This window comes from Schistocerca americana, chromosome 3, assembly GCF_021461395.2.
Source record: "Schistocerca americana isolate TAMUIC-IGC-003095 chromosome 3, iqSchAmer2.1, whole genome shotgun sequence".
Lineage (NCBI taxonomy): Eukaryota > Metazoa > Arthropoda > Insecta > Orthoptera > Acrididae > Schistocerca > Schistocerca americana.
Window position 1 is genome coordinate 470,367,623 of NC_060121.1, and position 18,957 is coordinate 470,386,579.

General features: G+C 36.2%; 1 protein-coding gene across 3 annotated transcripts in view; it reads right to left on the reverse strand.

Annotated features, from left to right (window-relative positions):
- Positions 1-18,957, reverse strand: part of LOC124607316 (testis-expressed protein 47-like) — a 225,219-nt gene that overhangs the window by 87,705 nt on the left and 118,557 nt on the right. For 2 of the 3 annotated variants that reach the window (XM_047139614.1, XM_047139615.1), the window contains exon 4: positions 3,271-3,426. In XM_047139614.1, the coding sequence (XP_046995570.1) occupies positions 3,271-3,426 (156 nt within the window). Of the gene's footprint in view, positions 1-1,335; positions 1,605-3,270; positions 3,427-18,957 lie in introns of those variants that run through there. The other variant, XM_047139616.1, reaches the window with a different exon arrangement.

Sequence of the window (18,957 nt, forward strand, 5' to 3'; positions counted from 1 at the left end):
AACTTGCGAAGTTCCACATCGTATTGATTCACATTCATGCATACTTATTTTTTGTGGATTTTAAGATTTGAACCACTTGATATTGAACTTTCTTACTAGTTAGTACATGGCAGTTTGGATTTTTCAGGTCTGTCAGATCGTCACAAATGTAGGCCTTGAACATTTTCAAGGTGTCTCATGCCAAATTCTAGTTTCATGTAGTTTTGCTTACTATATCAATTTGATCTGTTTTTCAGTTGTGATGTCATGATTTTGGAATTCCTTCAACTATAACTTGTTTTGTGGTCCTAGAATCATTTGCTGCAATTGCATTTCCTATGAGTTGATGAACCCTGTACCGTTCTATGAATTACTTCAGTCTCACTTAACAGCCTGGAGGGAATTTTCCTTTGCATTTTCTGGTATATACTTTAAGTTAGTGTTTTTCTATGATTTAATGTAGGATAACTTTGGAATCTGATATGTCATTCATGGACACAAATATACATTTTGTCTGGTATAGTAGGTTAGATTTTATGCTATCAGCTTGAATTTTCTTTTGTCACATTGTATTATACACACAGAATAACTCTTTAAATTGAACAGTTCACCATACTTCTGAATCAGAAGTTACACTGTGATTAGATAGATTAACAATTATGTGATATATTTATACATGAGTAAACTAATGATGATTTTGTGCTGATGCATATTTGAAATAAATGAGGAAAGAGTTGGAACAATATGATGTGAAATGGAGTATGATAAAACACAACACTTTATACTGAAAAACTGTTTACTACATTTGATAAACTCATGAAGGTGAGAGGCACAGTAGTTGCGATAACAGAGGGGTTGTTGTTTACTGATGTACATTCTCTCTTATTTAAGGACACTGATATAGACATAATCATTGACCATTAAATTAAGAAGACGATACTTTTCTTTGGTCTATTGAAATTTTGACATTGAAATCAGTTCGATACAGCATCTACTGTCTGGCATTCCAGTTGAGGTATGTTATTGTTTGGGAAAATAAAGTATGACCACATTGCGACTGCATATTAAAAAATAAATAAATAAAAATTAAAAAATTATGTGATACTATATCCATAACTTGACATCCAACTCACATTAACATTTTTTAGAGGTAAGACACAATTTCTTAGGTAATAATATATGAACAATTGAACATAGCAATAAGGAATCTCATAGAACATTCAATGGAGTGCATCAAAAGGGCACCAAGATGACAAAACTGTGAAATTTTATATGCTTGTATTTTTCTCGTTGTTTTCTTCTCTGCTATAGTGAGAGAAATTTCATTTTGTGTCTGAGAAAGTTGGCTGACAAACTATATACACACAATAACACATACCTCAAATTAAAATTACATATGCCTTATAAAATTTCATTATGGTAGTAGATATTTTTCACACACACTAATTGTCAAATTGTTTGTTTGTTTCATTAGTCATGATTATATTCTCTTAATTTTAGCCAGAGATTTAAAAGGGCTTTGTCTCTCTGTGATAGTCAAACCTCTTTGGGGGGGGGGGGGGGTATTGTAATACCATAACCCCTTTTGGAATCCTGTATCTTGTTCCAGGCTCATCTCCACTCACCTGAAGAGGGCATATATGTAATATTAGTAATTTACACCAATTTAATTTGTTGATTTGACACTGTTTACATCAGGCTTCACCAGTATATAGAATGAAGAAAACTTGTTGGATAAAAAACTAATGTACCATCATAATTTACACACAATACAAACTACAGGCTCACAGTAGGAAGAAAATTGCTATTGTAACTATGGAGTAATTAACAATTAAAGTTCCAATATTTCAAGTCATCGAGAGACAGCTATTTGTATGTTTTTTAAGTCAGAAATTGTTCACTTTCCTAACACAAATGTGACACGATGATTTTTCATGCAGAATCAAACATGCTCATGTTCTAATTGGTATTACATAATAGAACTGTAATTACAACTATATAGAAATATAAAATTTTACTCATATAAAATTTAATTAATTGAATCTAGGCCTTTCATTCAATAAAACTAATCGCTCTGTTCACCTGAAAATAATTTTACTTTAAGTTAGTAAAATAATATATGCAAATTAATGGAATATATTGTTGCAATGATAAAACATTTATAGCCTTAATAGAAACAGATTCTTTCCTGGCTTTGTATGAAATTATTCACTGTTATTCCATGTAATTTTCTATGTAATTTGGTAAGATGTATGTAAAAACTTTAATTGTTAAATATTCAAAATTCAATATGTAGCAATCAAAGTAATTGTTTAAAACCATATAAACAGAGGTGATTTGTATGCCACCATAGGTCAGTCTTAGGTCAGTCTTACATCAGTCTTGGACTGAATTTTGTATCAACAGCATGTAGTCAGAATTTGTACGTTCGCCGCTGAAAATCTAGCATGTGAAATAAAATTCTCAGTGAACGAGAAGCACTGAAACTTGCTTATACCATTACATGATTCCCATGTGGTGATGCAATAACATCAAGATGAACCTACAGCAGCATCAAGAAGCAGCACCCCAGATCATACAACAAAACTGTATTATTTTTTGATGGAGGATATCCATAATAAGATGTGGTATATTGATGATGGTTTTCCTTGTGTTAAGCAACGATATACAACTTTACCACAAAAACATTTTGGCCATGTTATATCACAGGGTGAGGAGATGGACAATGAAAGAGGGAAGGAAGGGATGGTAAAAGAAAGGGAGGAGGAGACGGAATTAGAGAGGAGACGATGAGATGGACAGAGGGAGAAGGAGCAGATGGAGAAAAAGAGGGGCACAGAGGAGACTGTCTGGTTGTGAAGATAGAGGAGGTGGGCAGAGAGAGGGGGCAGAGGAGATGGACAGAGAGGAGGGAAGGAGGAGATGGACAGAGATGGGGGGAGGAGGAGACGGACAGAGATGGGGAAAGGAGGAGACGGACCAACAAATAATTGAACTGAATAAATACCTGGGCAACAAGGGTACTCAGCAAGTGCATATTATAAATATGTATGTAAGCATATAGCAGAGAAAGGGGAAAAGCAGATGGACAGAGAAAGGGGCAAGAGGAGATGGATACAGAGTGGGGGCAGGGGGACTAACAGAACTGAAATAAATACACATCAGATAAACATCGGGTACTCGCCTAGCCTACTAATAAATGCCTTGCATTTACTCTAGCTAACACTGTTCATGCCACCAACAGACACTGCTTTTAAAAATGCCATGCATTAAACTTGTAGAACAACTTACCACAGTCTGCTTTTGGAGTAATTCGGCAAGCTGATAAAGTTTCCCAACGCATGTCTGTAGTAATTGGGCTGTTTTGTCCCTATCACAATCCAGTGAAATACACTCAGGTAAAAAATGAGCATTCACTGGCCTTGCAATCCATTGTTGAAAGAATCGCTGCAATTGACGAGAAATACTTACAATTTTCATATTCTTAAAACAAAATGGTTTCTTTTTTTTAACAAAAAGAAATAATCTTAAAAAAGAAATAAACCACAGAATCATGGTCAATTTCTTCAAAATGTTGTAAATTATATCAAGTACATGGAAGAAGAATAAATGTGCTTTTGATGTGGTCTTCAGTGCGAGTTATGGTTTGATGCAGCTCTCTATATCAGTCTATCCTCTATAAGCCCCTTTACCTCTGTGTAACTAGCATAACCTACATCTATTTAATATTCAAGCCTTCTCCCTCAACAATTTTTACCCCACACACTTCTTTCCATTACCATATTAAAGATTTCTTGCTGGCGCAGGGTTTGTCCTTTCAACTGATTCCTTCTATTAGTAAACTTGAACCACAAATTTCTTTCTTTCCCAATGCAATTCAGTACCTCTTTATTAGTTATTCAATCTACCCCTCTAACTTTCAACTTCCTTCTTCAGCAACACATTTCAAAAGCTTCTATTCTCTTGTTGTCTGAAGTGAATGTCATCCACATTTCCCTTCTATATGAGACTACACACCACACAATACCAGAACAAAAAGCTGCCAAACACTTAAATTTGTACTTGATGACAACACTTTCCTCTTTTTCAGAAACTCTTTGCTTGGTGTTACTAGTCTGCATTTTATTCACTCTCTACTTCATCCAATGCTAGTTACTTTGCTGCCTAAATAGTAAAAATCATTAACTACTTTTAGTGTCTCATTTCCTAATCTAATTCTATTAGCATTGCCTGATTTAATTTGACTATATTCCATTACCCTTGTTTGACTTTTGTTGATATTCATCTTATAACCTCTTTTCAAAACACTATACATTCCATTCAAAATCTTCCAAGTCCTTTGCTATGTCTGATGGAATAACAATGTCATCGGTAAACCTCACAGTTTTTCTTACTTCTCCCTGAACTTTAATTCCCTTTACAAATTTATCCTTGGTTTTATTTACTGCTTGCACAATGTATGGACTGATAACATCATGGACAGGCTACAATTCCATCTCACCGCCTTCTCAATTACTATAATTTCCTACCGTTCAGTTTTTATAACTACAGTCTGTTCAAGTTTTAGATAACTTTTTTATCTTGAGAATTTCAAAGTGTGTATTCCAATCAACACTGCCAAAAGATTTCTCTAAGTTTACTAATGCTGTTAAATGTAAGTTTGCCTTTCTTCAATCTATCTTCTGAGATGAGTTGTAGGGTCACATTTTCCTACTTTTCCCCAGAATCTATAGTCATCTTCCCTAACATCAGCTTCTCCCAGTTTTTCATTCTTCTGTGAATATTTTGTGTCAGTATTTTCCAAATGTGACATATTAATGATAGTTCCGTAATTAACACCTGTTAACACCCGCCCTTTTTGGAAAAGAAATTATTATATTTTTCTTGAAGTCCGGCAGTATTTTGTCTATCTGCTACATATTGCATACAAAGTGCTAAGTTTTAATCATGGCTGAGTCTCCCAAGAATCAAAATAATTCTGAAGGAATGTCATCTACTTCATGAAAATGTTCAGAATTTGGTCTTTCACAGCCCTCTCAAAATCTTCTAGCAATATTATACATCCTACCTCACCTTCATTTACTTCCTCTTCTGTTTCTATAATACTGTCTTCAAGTTCATTTTCCCTTGTGTAACAGCTCTATACATTCCTTCCAACTTTCAGTTTTCCTATCACCTAGTCACTGCTGCTTTGCCAGATGCCACTTGCAGTTAAGAGTCATTTTTAGTTGCCAGTACCCCCTACTGACTGCTTCATTTGTTACATTTTTATATTTTCTCCTTTCATCATCGTCACACCGGCTGGTGTGGGCGAGTGGTTCTAGGCGCTTCAGTCTGGAACTGCGCAACCGCTACAGTCACAGGTTCGAATCCTGCCTCGGGCATGGATGTGTGTGATGTCCTTAGGTTAGTTAGGTTTAAGTAGTTCTAAGTTCTAGGGCACTGATGATGTCAGATGTTAAGTACCATAGTGCTCAGAGCCATTTGAACCATCATCGTCACACATTATCCATGGGATTTATTTGGCCTTGTCTTTTTGCCTATTTCTTCCTCTGCTGCCTTCTAGATCATCTCTCAAGGCTACCCATTCACATTCTAAATTGCTGTTCACCCCTATTTCATAAGTCATTGTCTAATCCTTACTTGCAAACTCTCAGCACCCTCTTCTTGGTTCAATTTGTTGAAGTTCCATCTCCTTCAATTTCTACATTTCTGCAATTTCATCAGTTTAAATCTTCTGTTCATAATCAGTAATTTACTGTCAGACTCCACATCTACTACTGGAAATGTTTTGCAGCTTACAATCTGACTTAAAAATCTCTCTCTCTTACCATTATTTAAACTATTTGATACCTTGCAGTTTCCCCAGGTCTTGTTTCAATATACAGCCTTCTTTTATGATTTATAAACCAGATACTAGCAATGACAAAATTGTGCTCATTGTAAAATTCTACCAGGTGGCTTCCCTTTTAGTTCCTCCCCCCAGTCCATGTTCTCCTTCTATTTTTCCCTCTCTTCCTTTTTCTACTATCAAGTTCCAGTCCTCCATCAAAATAAAATTTTCATCTCTCTTAATTCCATGAATAATTTCTTTTTTCTCATCAGAAATTCTTTCAATCCCTTCATTATCTGCAGAGCTAGTAGGCATATAAAGCTGAAATATTGTGGTGCGTGTTTGCTCCTTGTCAATCTCAGCTGGTCTAACGCATTCACTATGCCGTTCATAGCCCTGCACCAGCATCCCTATTCTCTTTCCATTTTAAGAGCTGCTCCTGCTTTACCCCTAATTTGATTTTGTGTTTATAATCCTGTACTGACCTGATCAAAAGTCCTGTTACTCCCGCCACTGCACTTCAGTAATACTCACTATATGCAACTACAAACTACCCACTGTCCTTTTTAAATTCTCTGACTTCCCTATCTACTCAATTAAGGGACTTAACATTTCATATTATGACCTGCAGACCATCAGTTTTCTTTGACAACTTCCTTGTGAGTAGTCCCTGTCTGGAATCCATTGGGAGGCTATTTTATCTCTAGAATATCTTACCCAGGAGAATGCCATCACTATTAAACCATACAGTATAGCTGCATATCCTCAGGAAATATAATGGTTATAGTTTCCCTTCTTTTCAACCATTCACAGTACCCACATAGCAAGAACATGTTGGCTAATGTCACAAGCTAGAACAGTCCGTCATCTGGACTGGTGCACCTGCACCTACTGAAAATGCTGCTGTCCTCTTTGGGAACCACATGTTTATCTACCCTCTTCACAGATACCCCTTCATTGTGGATGCACCAACAGCCCTTCATTGTGGATGCACCAACAGTAGCACTATCTGCATCATAGGTATATGCAAACCATCTCAGCTTGGTAAGTTGATCTTATAAAAGCTTCCAAGTGTGAATGTTAAAATTGTAACAGTTTTCATTCTTAAAATCACAAGTGGTGAGCACAGATATGAAACAAATACTATAATATAGCATAGTTCTGTTTTGGGACCATTCTCATTTCTTAATTGCATTAATTATAAGGGGCATTCAAAAAGAAATGAGCTGGAGGCATAATTACAGAAACCAGTACCTGTATTTTAGAAGTGCTGACCCTGGCTGTTGAGACACTTATCCCATTGTGAGACAAGGCAGTGAATGGCTCTCTCATGAAATTCCTGGGCCTGCGATGTTAACCAATTCAGCACGTACAGCTGGACATCATCATCCGACGTGAATCATTTGCCCCTTAGAGCCTTTTTAAGGGGACCAAAAATGGTGTAATCACAGGGAGAGAGGTCCAGACTGTATGGAGGGTGGCCGAGAACCTCCCATTTGAATTTCTGCAAGAGTGCCACGACTGTGTTGGCCATATGAGGCTTTGAATTGTCATGGAGCAGAATAACTCGACGGGTGAGATTGCCTGGTCGTTTTGATTTTATTGCTTGGCAAAGGGTGGTCAATGTTTGCGAATAATGCTGGGCATTCACTGTTGTCCCGTGCTGCAGGAAATGAACCAGAAGGGGACCATTTTTGGTCCCCCTAAAAAGGCTCTGAGGGGCAAACAATTCACCACAGACAACGGCGTCCAGCTGTATGTGCGACACTAGTTAACATCACAGCCTTGGGAATTTTCTGAGACAGCCATTCACTGCCTTGTGTCACAGTGGGACAAGTGTCTCAACAGCCAGGGTCAATACTTCTAACAGACAGGTACTGGTTTCTGTAATTATACCTCCGGCTTGTTTCTTTTTGAATGCCCCTTATATATAAAAGACAGTTCTACTAGTTCTAAAGTAAGTCTGCGTGGAGATGTTATTTCTATTAATTATAAAGTCTGTGATGAATTGGAGATCAGCTGTACCACTGTTGCCAACAAAAGTAGGCAGTTTTTCAGTTGAAGCCTTTTTAATGTTATGACCACTAAAACATCAGTCACATAATTTATATTTAATGGATAAATGACACTGGTGTGGAAGATTCAAGTAAAAAGCAAAACTGTCCACAACTTAAAAACTGAATTGCTAGAAGTGGTCATAACAGATATGGCATGCCCTCCTGTTCAACTGACTAATGAAATAACTTATCTAAACAATTGGAGAGCAACCAGTCAAAACGTATATTGTCCACTTGTGGGCAAAATTGATTTTGATATAGTTTTCCGGCAGTATTTTACATGATCTACATGACCCACCAATCAGATTGTGTCTATCTGTCCACAGCTCATGGTCTAGTGGCTAGCGTTGCTGCCTGTGGATCACGGCTAGGCTGGGGATATTCTCCGACTAGGGACTGGGTATTTGTGTTATCGTCATTTCATCATCATTCGTAAAAGAGGCGAGATTGGAGTGTGCAAAGATTGGTAATTTGTACGGGCACTGATAACCACGCAGTTGAGCACCCCACAAACCTAACATCATCATCAGAGTGCATCTATTTGTATACTGTAACACCAAAAAAGTATATTAAAAATGAGCAATTAAAACAAATCGTATATTGTCCACATGATTGAATGAGTTAGAATATATAATGTCCACCATTTATGTTTTTTGCTTAATCTACTTTGGCAGTATGGTCAAGTTTAACACCTGTCTATGCTTGCAGCTATTCAAAGCTTTAGTCAGCATTATTGCCTTCTGGTATTGTTTGACGTTTTAGCAAAATTGTTGTTGTTAGTGCTGCATTGCGGCAGTATGCTGTTGTGTTTTGTGTGTACTGCATCCAATGGATTTAGAAAAGGAAAGTGTGACTGTAGGGGAGGAGCATAAAGATCGTGAAACACAAAAAAGAATGATGAAGAAATCAAAAAGAGAAGTGGAAACAGAAATCAGGTAAATCTTTGGTTTATACCATCTTATCAGACAAACAGAATCTGTTTCCATAACGTTCATCAGTAAACAATGCTAAGATAAACAGCACTTTCTTTTTTTGTCCCAGACATCATGATAAAGACACTCATTTAATGAATTTTGACCCCTCCCTGCCAACATAGAGAGGTTGTTTTAATTGCTGATCTATCCCTGTAAACGTTCTATGTAGAACCAAATAAAACAAGAAGATCTGGACGTAAGTAGTCCAAAGAGTCGGAGTATCCACGAAGAAAGTTCCAAAGTAAAACCAAAAGCTGTCACAGTGAAATATCACGTAAGTTGGGGATTTAAAACAGATTCACACTATTTTTCATTGTATTTTTTCTTCTTAATGAAGTGTATCTTTGTACTGATACTAAACAGGAAATGACCCAACAGACTCTGAAACACTTGCAGTTAATGTTCCAATGTTCTAATCTAAACAAAGAACATTATTACTTTACAAAGTAACTATCACATGCTAACTTGGGTTTTTGTAAATTGCATGTGAAATCAGAGGGGGAGAAAATTCCTGTATGCTGCATTTTTTCATAAACTCTTTGGTATTGGACAAACAAGATTAAATACCACTGCGAAACGAATTGCATCTGGGAGAGGAGTAACAGATAAAAGAGGGGGGGATGATCAAAATATTGGCAAGTATGAAACTAAAAAAAGCATTTGGTAGAATTCTTATCTTCACCCAAAGTCATTAAAATTGGAACAAAAGCAAAAGACTGTCTCTCTTGTGTGAATGAAATATAAACAACTTTTTCAAATTATACGGCAACTGATCTCAAATTTTAAAAAAATCATTCTTCACCAGAATTTTCAACTCCAAATTCAAACTGGGTTTTGGCTTCCCTGCCAGTGATAGATGCAGGTATTGCCTTAGAATGCAGCACGAAATTCAAAGTGCTGTAAATACAAATCAAAAGAAGAAGTTAATGACTGAACTTCACGCTCACAGGCTGAAAGCTCGAGCTATTCATTAATTAATGAAGCAGTCACCACATGGAAATAAAATGTCTGCTTTTGACTTGCAGCATGTCCAGCCTCTACAAAATTGAATATTGGAGAGGCATATTATGCCTGACAAATTGCATTTTATAGCTTCTGTGTAACAAATATAAAAACCACACACTCTGTTTTCTATGTATGGAGTCAAGTCAAGCTGGAAGAGGACCACAATAAATTGCATCAGTCATTACAGATTTTCTTTCTAAAATGTCCTTTGACCGGGCTACCACACCTCTCAGACTATTTGCTGATGGGTGGTGTGGCCAGAATAAAAATCAACATTTGATTCATGCTATTGCATTCTGGCTACTGAAAAGTTCTCCATAACATATAAGGAATGTGTATCTATATTTTCCAGTTCAAGGGCATTCCTTTTTACCTTCAGACATGGTCTCTGGATGAGTTGAGAGAATACTGTACCAAATTTCAGAATTTTTGAATCCAGAGAAGTATGTACAGATCAATAATGAAGTTGGGGAAATGTGGGTAAATGGAAAAGACTGGGAGCTTAAGAACTATAAAGAACTCTCAAAGAAATGGAAAAAGATAGAAGGTATCAGTGAAGTAAAAAAGAATAATTTTGAAAAAGTCAAAACTGAAAAATGTCAGTGGTCAGGATATAAAATTTAAAACAGAAATTCATTATTACTTCAATGACCCTTCTAAGTCATTCACAACATCGTCAAAATATGGACAGAAGACGTTCTCTGCTACTGAAAGACCTATACTAGCATTGTCAAATATAATGAAGGAAGAGAAAAGGGAAGATGTGAAGAAACTGCTCACTTTAAGATTTGGTACACAATCGAAAGAAGAAGAATAATTTGATATTTTTTTCACCGACTTTAGAGGTTCCATTCAGCAGCTTCACTGAAGGTACTGAATGTGACTGTGTACAAGAAGGACCAGAATCAACAAAATTTAGTTAATTTTGCCTGTAACAAATTATTGTGTTGAACAGTTTTCTTATGTAATTTAAGGCTTTGTAGCATTCCTTAAAGTAAATATTAATGTTCCTTTTTTCTAAGTTTTATAATTACTGTAAAGCAATAAGAAAATTATTGTAAGTTAATAATTATTTTCAGGTATTAAAGTTTGCATGAACTAATGAAGCTTAAATACTGAAAATCCATCAAAATATGTAATGTCCTAGGTGACTGATCAAAACATATGTTATCCAAAACATAAATTGATTTTATAACCAACCTAATCAAATTTTGATCTGTTGCAAAGAGGGATCGAATTCAACATCCCAACAGGCAATTAATTGTGAAAACAGCCTTATGTTCCATTGAATAGTTTAGTAGATATCAATTTTTTGCTTTTTCTGGAACATCTGAATCAACGGACATTATATGTTTTGATTAGTTGCTCCTTAATTCGTAGGACTTGCATTTTAACATTGAATCTAACCAATGATGCAACTTGGCAGCATGAGGGATGTTCAAAAGAAAGGTATGAACGAATAAGGTGAAGTTCTACTCTTTAGAAGTCCTAGGGTGACATGTCTGGGCTATAGGGTGGATGCTCAAGCAGCTCCCACTTGAAATTGGCCATTGCACTTGGTGTGACCTTGGGAACGTGTGGACAGGAGTCATTGTGGAACAGAATCAATCCCTCTGTGAGCATCTCAGGTCATTTGCTCTCAATGGACTTGCATAGGCTGTGGGATGTCTCACAGTACACGTCACTGTTAAAGGTTTTTCTGTGCTTGAGGAATTTGGTGAGTATCAGACCTCAGATACTGAAAAGGGTGGTGAGTGTCACCTAGCTCTGAATTTTTCGGGGGGAGGTGACGATACATGCTTCCACTGGGTAGATGTCTCACTATATTATCCCAAAGTGGCATATGCAAATTTCATCATGTTTGGTGATTATGATGTCTCGTACCTTCATTTAAGCCCTCCTTATACAAATTGTCAGAAGCCAAAGTAGTATAGAGCAGTGACATAGTGAAGAACGAACTCCTGGCCATTCAGTTTTCATGAGCTGGAGCTGCAACTACCCTGTCAAGCAGCTCCCCAAACGGCATCACAAGGATGAGTGCATCATGTTCTTGTCCTCTCATCAAGGGAAAATCTCTGCCAGTACTGAGAATTGAACCAAGATCCTCTGCATGACAGTCAGCTGCACTGATCACTCAGTTATGGAGGTGGACAAATTGAGGACTGTTTTGCAAAACTGTACATCTACAAAAAGTAAAATTTTCAGGAAACACCTTTTATTGAATAACTTAAGAAATATATAAAACAGAAATTTAAAAACACATCAGACTTTTCTTCATTATAACACAAAAAAACAGTCACATCCAAATAATATTTTCATATAAGTACTACAAGGAACTATACACTCTTAAGGTTTTTTTGCAAAACAGCTATAGTATCACCAGTCTTTAAAATGAGCAATAATCTGTTATTTGTGAATGACTTCAAGTTAATTTATATAATGCTTCTAAGAAATTGGTTCATCATCATATTTCCCTTCATTGTTGTCAGTGTCATTGTTACTGCAACCTTGAAGAGCTTCTGTATAAAATATTTTGCTTCATATGAAGAGTTTGTCAAAATACTTGAGTAGTTTCTTTACACCTTCAGCCTTCTTAGCTCTGACTTTATTTTCTAATCTTAGTAACAAAGCAGTATCCATTTCTCTGAAGTTGGTGACATTCTATTTTAGGACTTCAAACAAGATTGGAGATACATAATAAGTGTTTTTCAGTTTGGATACAACATGATTTCTTTCCAGCCTCCTGGTATATGAGAACTCCTGCTTTGCTTATTACGAATGTTAACTTTTTTAATGGCAGTGTTGCTTGTGGCTTTCATATCATGAACTTGCCAGTCCCTCTCAAGTATTCTACAAGTGCCACATTGATTTACCACAGCATGGCACTGTGACAGTCTTTTTCTCGGTTCTTTCTAAATTACAATGAATATCTTGGTGATATTAATATGGATATCAGGGTACAGAGTCATATCATATTGGAATTCTTGGATACCCTAAAAGAGCTTTTGATTGCTATTGTCTAAATGATAAGCCTACAAGATATAATGCTTGCTTAGACAATATAATAAGTAATATCCATGAAAATAATGTTGAAATTGGAGTAGTCAAGTTAGGCCTAGTTAGGCCTAGTTGATCATGATGCCCTACGGATTACAGTTCCAGTTAGCATTCCAGATGAACAACACAAAACTGTTAGACCTATGAATGAATGCAACATAAGAGAGTTTAGAACTAGATTAAGGTCAGTTAATTGGAATGACATGTTATACAAAGATATGTGTGTGAATAACACAAGCAAATTATTTATAGAGGAAATTGCAAGAATATAATAACCAAGCTCACAGAGACTAAATAATTGGTTCACACCATACCTCAACAGCATCAGGATTATGCTTCTCATGTTTAAGGACAGATCTCATAACAGCAGTGAGTACAAAGAGATGTACATTAGAAAAAGAAAAATTTATAGATCTGAAATAAGCTTGGCAAAACGTAGGGTGAATGATAACTATATTCTTAAATCCAGAAACAGCTGTAAAGCTGTCTGGGAAGTAATTAAAAGTGAAATAAATAGACCAACAACTCAACTAGCTACACCCATAGCCCCAGATATCTTAAACTCACACTTTGTTAACTTCAGTTTACAACCAGATTTGTCTCCCCCCAATGCCATGCTTGATGCTAAAACTCTTTTAGGTTCAAATAAGTATGTAGTCCATAAATTCTGCTGGGCAACAGTAACTGAAAATGATGTTAGCAAAGCAATAAGCAAACTAAGTAGTTCCAGAGCACAGGACTTCTATGGTCTGTCAGACTTTGTCATAAAGAAGATATCAAGTGATCTTCTGTCCCCTCTAACCACTCTCATTAACCGTATATTACAGCAAGGGATTTTCCCCGACTGTTGGAAAATAGCAGTAACTATTCCCATATTTAAGAAAGGAGATAAATTAAATCCAAGTAACTATCGCCCTATCTCATTAATCCCAATAATATCTAAAATAATCGAAGACTGTGTCCACCAACAAATGAATCACTATTTTGAGATGAATAACTTGTTAAGTAACTCACAGTATGGCTTCAGGTCTAAACTATCCACAGTTAAAGCGGTTGAAAATATTGTTAGTGATATATATGATGGCTTTGAAAATAAATTAATCTCTTGTGCTACTCTCCTAGACCTCAGTAAAGCATTTGACATTGTATCTCATAGTACTTTGATCATGAAATTAAGACACTATGGCATGGAAGAGGACACCCTGAAATTATTAGAATCCTACTTAAGCAACAGAGTACAATTTCTTAGTGTAAATGGGCAGCTTTCAAACCCACAAACAATAAAAAGAGGTGTGCCACAGGGCTCCATACTTGGGCCCTTCCTGTTTGTAGTGTATGTTAATGATATGCCACAGTATTTACCCTGTAAAACAGTCCTCTATGTGGATGATACAACTTTTATCAATTCAGGACAGACTCTTGAATCTGTACGAAAAAAAAAAAAATAATAATAATAATAATATGTGAAAAACCGGTTCATTGGTTTAGTGCAAACTTCCTATACATATATGAAACAAAAACTGAGGAAATATTCTTTAATTTGAAGGTATCAAACAAAGAAAATAAGTCTGTTAAACTGTTAGGAATGATGATTGACCAGAGACTTTGCTGGGATAAACATATCACATACGTCTGTTCTAAACTTGTATGTGCTATGTTCCTACTTTATAAGCTTAGGAGTAATGTCAGCCAAAACTTACTGCTGCATTCATATTTTGCTTATATCCACCCCCATCTTTCATATGGTATTCTGCTCTGGGGAAATTCTCTCAATTCAGTATAAATTTTCAGATGGCAAAAAGCTCTTCGATGTATAGTGGGTTTATCTCCTCGGGACACATGCAGGGAACATTTCAAAAAACTTAACATCATGACAGTTCCTTGTTTGTACATCTATTATTGCTTATTACAAGTAAAAGAAAACATAGCTCAATATGCCCTGTCCACACCCATAATACAAGACGAAACCACACAATTGATCTGCCATGCTCTAGATTGTCCAAGATACATAATAGTTATAAATATGTAGGCCTCGAACTGTTTAATATGCTCCCTAAAATTGCACAAACAGTATCTAAAAATAAATTTAAGACAACATTGGGTCAATGGCTCAAAGGTAAAGCATTTTACTCAGTTGATGAATATAAAGATTGTAATATGGCAGATTTGCTGTTTTAACATAGAGAAAGGTACCTCTGCCTGTAGTAGGACCTAAATTTGGAAAAACAATATCTAACATATAGGCATAATAGACCTATTTCGAGTGCTCTATATTTGTATCAATATCTTAGGATAATGACATAGTGTTATCAACATGTATATGATAATGACATAGTGTCATCAACATGAATACTCCCCACTTAATATAAATTTGTATAATGTTTTCTTTTTTATTGTAAAATTAACAATATATAAAGTTCCAAATGTGTGCTATTGTACTACACTAACATTCATATGATTTATATATACATTGTTATGAGAATATAACCATCTTTATACTGTAACTGAACTTATTGACGAAGCACATTGTGTAAGAAAATACTGAGCGGCTAATAAAGATTCTTATTCTTATTCTTGTCAGATAGCATATAGCTGTGCGCCCTGACTGAAAATAATGTAGGTTTTTTTGTGAAAATTTTTGATGTCTCACAAAAGTGAAGGAGCATAGCCACCATCACTGAATTTTTATTTTGTCAACCACATAAGTCTCAGGAAATTCTTAATATCAGCCTCCAATTTGCCACTTCTTGATGTTTCTTCTCCAAATGTATTCAAAAAAAAAATCTTTCAGCAGAAGCAATTTGACTGGCTCCATGTGACTTTTGTGTTTCAAGCTATGTGTAATGACTAGTATTTTGTTTTCTACATCTACACCTATCCATTTCCCTCCATTATTGCACAGTTATATGACCAGATTTGTCACGAGTAAAAACTTTCCCTAATAGACAGCTTTGGGAATGGACAGTATTGCTGGCAGTAAAACGTACACTAATGGTAGCTGGTTCTTTTAGTTTAAGAATTCCATGGAATTATTAGCCCTGAACTTGTGAAGTCTATAAATGGTCTTCTGCAATTTTTTCACATAGGTCTTTGGCAGTTTTAATTTTCAACATGGGTTCTGCACAGAAGGAGCACTTGAAAGACCTCAGATTGCCAAAAGATATGTTAAAACATTGGAAAAAAAATTTTTTTTGTGTTCAGGAAGGATGCACTTTGGGTGACCTGCTTTGATATGGTCTGCACACAAGTGAGTCCTCACTTTCTTTATATTTACTTCTTGACTCAAATAGGACTGTGTACATTTTATCCTCTTGATCCTTCTGGCATTTCACAAATAACATATTTGATAGCTAAATTTATTATTCTAGCACCTGATACCCCCATTACCTTCCTAAATGTAGCAGCACACTTGAATCTCCTCTCTATTTCTTAAGGTAATAAATTTCTTGTTTTTTGTTTTATCATCTGGAAGAGTTCACGTTTTAGGTTCAGCAATCTTAATACATTTCAAAAGAAACACATATTGCTTTATTTTATCATTAATGTAGATTCTATCCTGAAATTCTAACATGTCGTTTTGTGAAAGCATTGCTGTGTCGCAACAAGGTCATTTGGAGCTTTTGTTAATAGCTATCAGACAGCTGTGTACAGGCTAAATCAAGCTCACCTCCACCTTGTTGAATGTACTGAATACTCCTCTTTCTTCTTATTGGTGTGTCATCACTCCTCCTCTTACATCCATGAAGTGCTTCTTGAATGGGAGATGAATAATCTGCTTCACTAGCAGGTTCTGAATCCATCTAAAGTATGTATTAAACAAAAATAATATTCCGAACTACCTATTTTAGACTGCACAGGAACATACAGACGCTCAAGTAGAATAATCATTGATATTTATAAACTTTTAATGAAGCAACCAACATATGAAGTTTATACTTTTGTATGACATTTGGTCTTTCAAGAGCAGACAAATTCTAAATTTGTGCCTTTGCTACAAATGAAAGTCAGTCAACAGAAACATTTGCCATTGTTGAACAGTCACAAACACTACTTCCAACAGAAGGAATCAAAGTTCATCATTATAAACACAGAAAAGCATAGTAAATTTTGCTATAAAACGGATGCAAAACAGAGTGTTGTGTAGATGTTAAATTTTGGAAAATTTCTCTTCCAACAGATGTTAAGTTCTGCAAAAATTTGCAACATTCCACACGTTTTAATGCTGTATGAGTTAAGTTTTGTTACATTTTAAGAAGTGCAATCAACTCCTTCCATTTTAAAATATATGAATTCATGTTGTTGTTGTGATCTTCAGTCCTGAGACTGGTTTGATGCAGCTCTCCATGCTAATCTACCCTGTGCAAGCTCCTTCATCTCCCAGTACCTACTGCAATCTACATCCTTCTGAATCTGCTTAGTGTATTCATCTCTTGGTCTCCCTCTATGATTTTTACCCTCCATGCTGCCCTCCAATGCTAAATTTGTGATCCCTTGATGCCTCAGGACATGTCCTACCAACCGATCCCTTCTTCTAGTCAAGTTGTGCCACAAACGTCTCTTCTCCCCAATCCTATTCAATACCTCCTCATTAGTTATGTGATCTACTCACCTAATCTTCAACATTCTTCTGTAGCACCACATTTAGAAAGCTTCTATTCTCTTCTTGCCCAAACTACTTATTGTCCATGTTTCACTTCCATACATGGCTACACTCCATATAAATACTTTCAGAAACGACTTCCTGACACAAATCTATACTCGATGTTAACAAATTTCTCCTCTTCAGAATCGCTTTCCTTGCCATTGCCAGTCTACATTTTATATCCTCTCTACTTCGACCATCATCAGTTATTTTGCTCCCCAAATAGCAAAACTCCTTTACTACTTTAAGTGTTTCATTTCCTAATCTAATTCCCCCAGCATCACCCGACTTAATTCGACTACATTCCATTATCCTCGTTTTGCTTTTGTTGATGTTCATCTTATATCCTCCTTTCAAGACACTGTCCATTCCGTTCAACTGCTGTTTTAAGTCCTTTGCTGTCTCTTGACAGAATTAGAATGTCATCGGCAAACCTCAAAGTTTTTATTTCTTCTCCCTGGATTTTAATACCTACTCCAAATTTTTCTTTTGTTTCCTTTACTGCTTTCTCAGTATACAGATTGAATAACATCGGGGAGAGGCTACAACCCTGTCTCACTCCCTTCCCAACCACTGCTTCCCTTTCATGGCCCTCAACTCTTATAACTGCCATCTGGTTTCTGTACAAATTGTAAATAGCCTTCGCTCCCTGTATTTTACCCCTGCCACCTTTAGAATTTGAAAGAGAGTATTCCAGTCAACATTGTCAAAAGCTTTCACTAAGTATACAAATGCTAGAAATGTAGGTTTGCCTTTCCTTAATCTTTCTTCTAAGATAAGTCGTAAGGTCAGTATTGCCTCACGTGTTCCAATATTTCTACGGAATCCAAACTGATCTTCCCCGAGGTTGGCTTCTACCAGTTTTTCCATTCCTCTGTAAATAATTCGTGTTAGTATTTTGCAGCTGTGACTTATTAAACTGATAGTTCGGTAATTTTCACATCTGTCAACACCTGCTTTCTTTGGGATTGGAATTATTATATTCATCTTGAAGTCTGAGGGTATTTCACCTGTCTCGTACATCTTGGTCACCAGATGGTAGAGGTTTGTCAGGACTGGCTCTCCCAAGGCCATCAGTAGTGCTAATGGAATGTTGTCTACTCCCGGGGCCTTGTTTCGACTCAGGTCTTTCAGTGCTCTGTCAAACTCTTCATGCAGTATCGTATCTCCCATTTCATCTTCATCTACATCCTCTTCCATTTCCATAATATTGTCCTCCAGTACATCGCCCTTGTATAGACCCTCTATATACTCCTTCCACCTTTCTACTTTCCCCTCTTTGCTTAGAACTGGGATTCCATCTGAGCTCTTGATATTCATACAAGTGGCTCTCTTTTCTCCAAAGGTCTCTTTAATTTTCCTGTAGGCAGTATCTATCTTACTCCTAGTGAGATAAGCCTATACATCCTT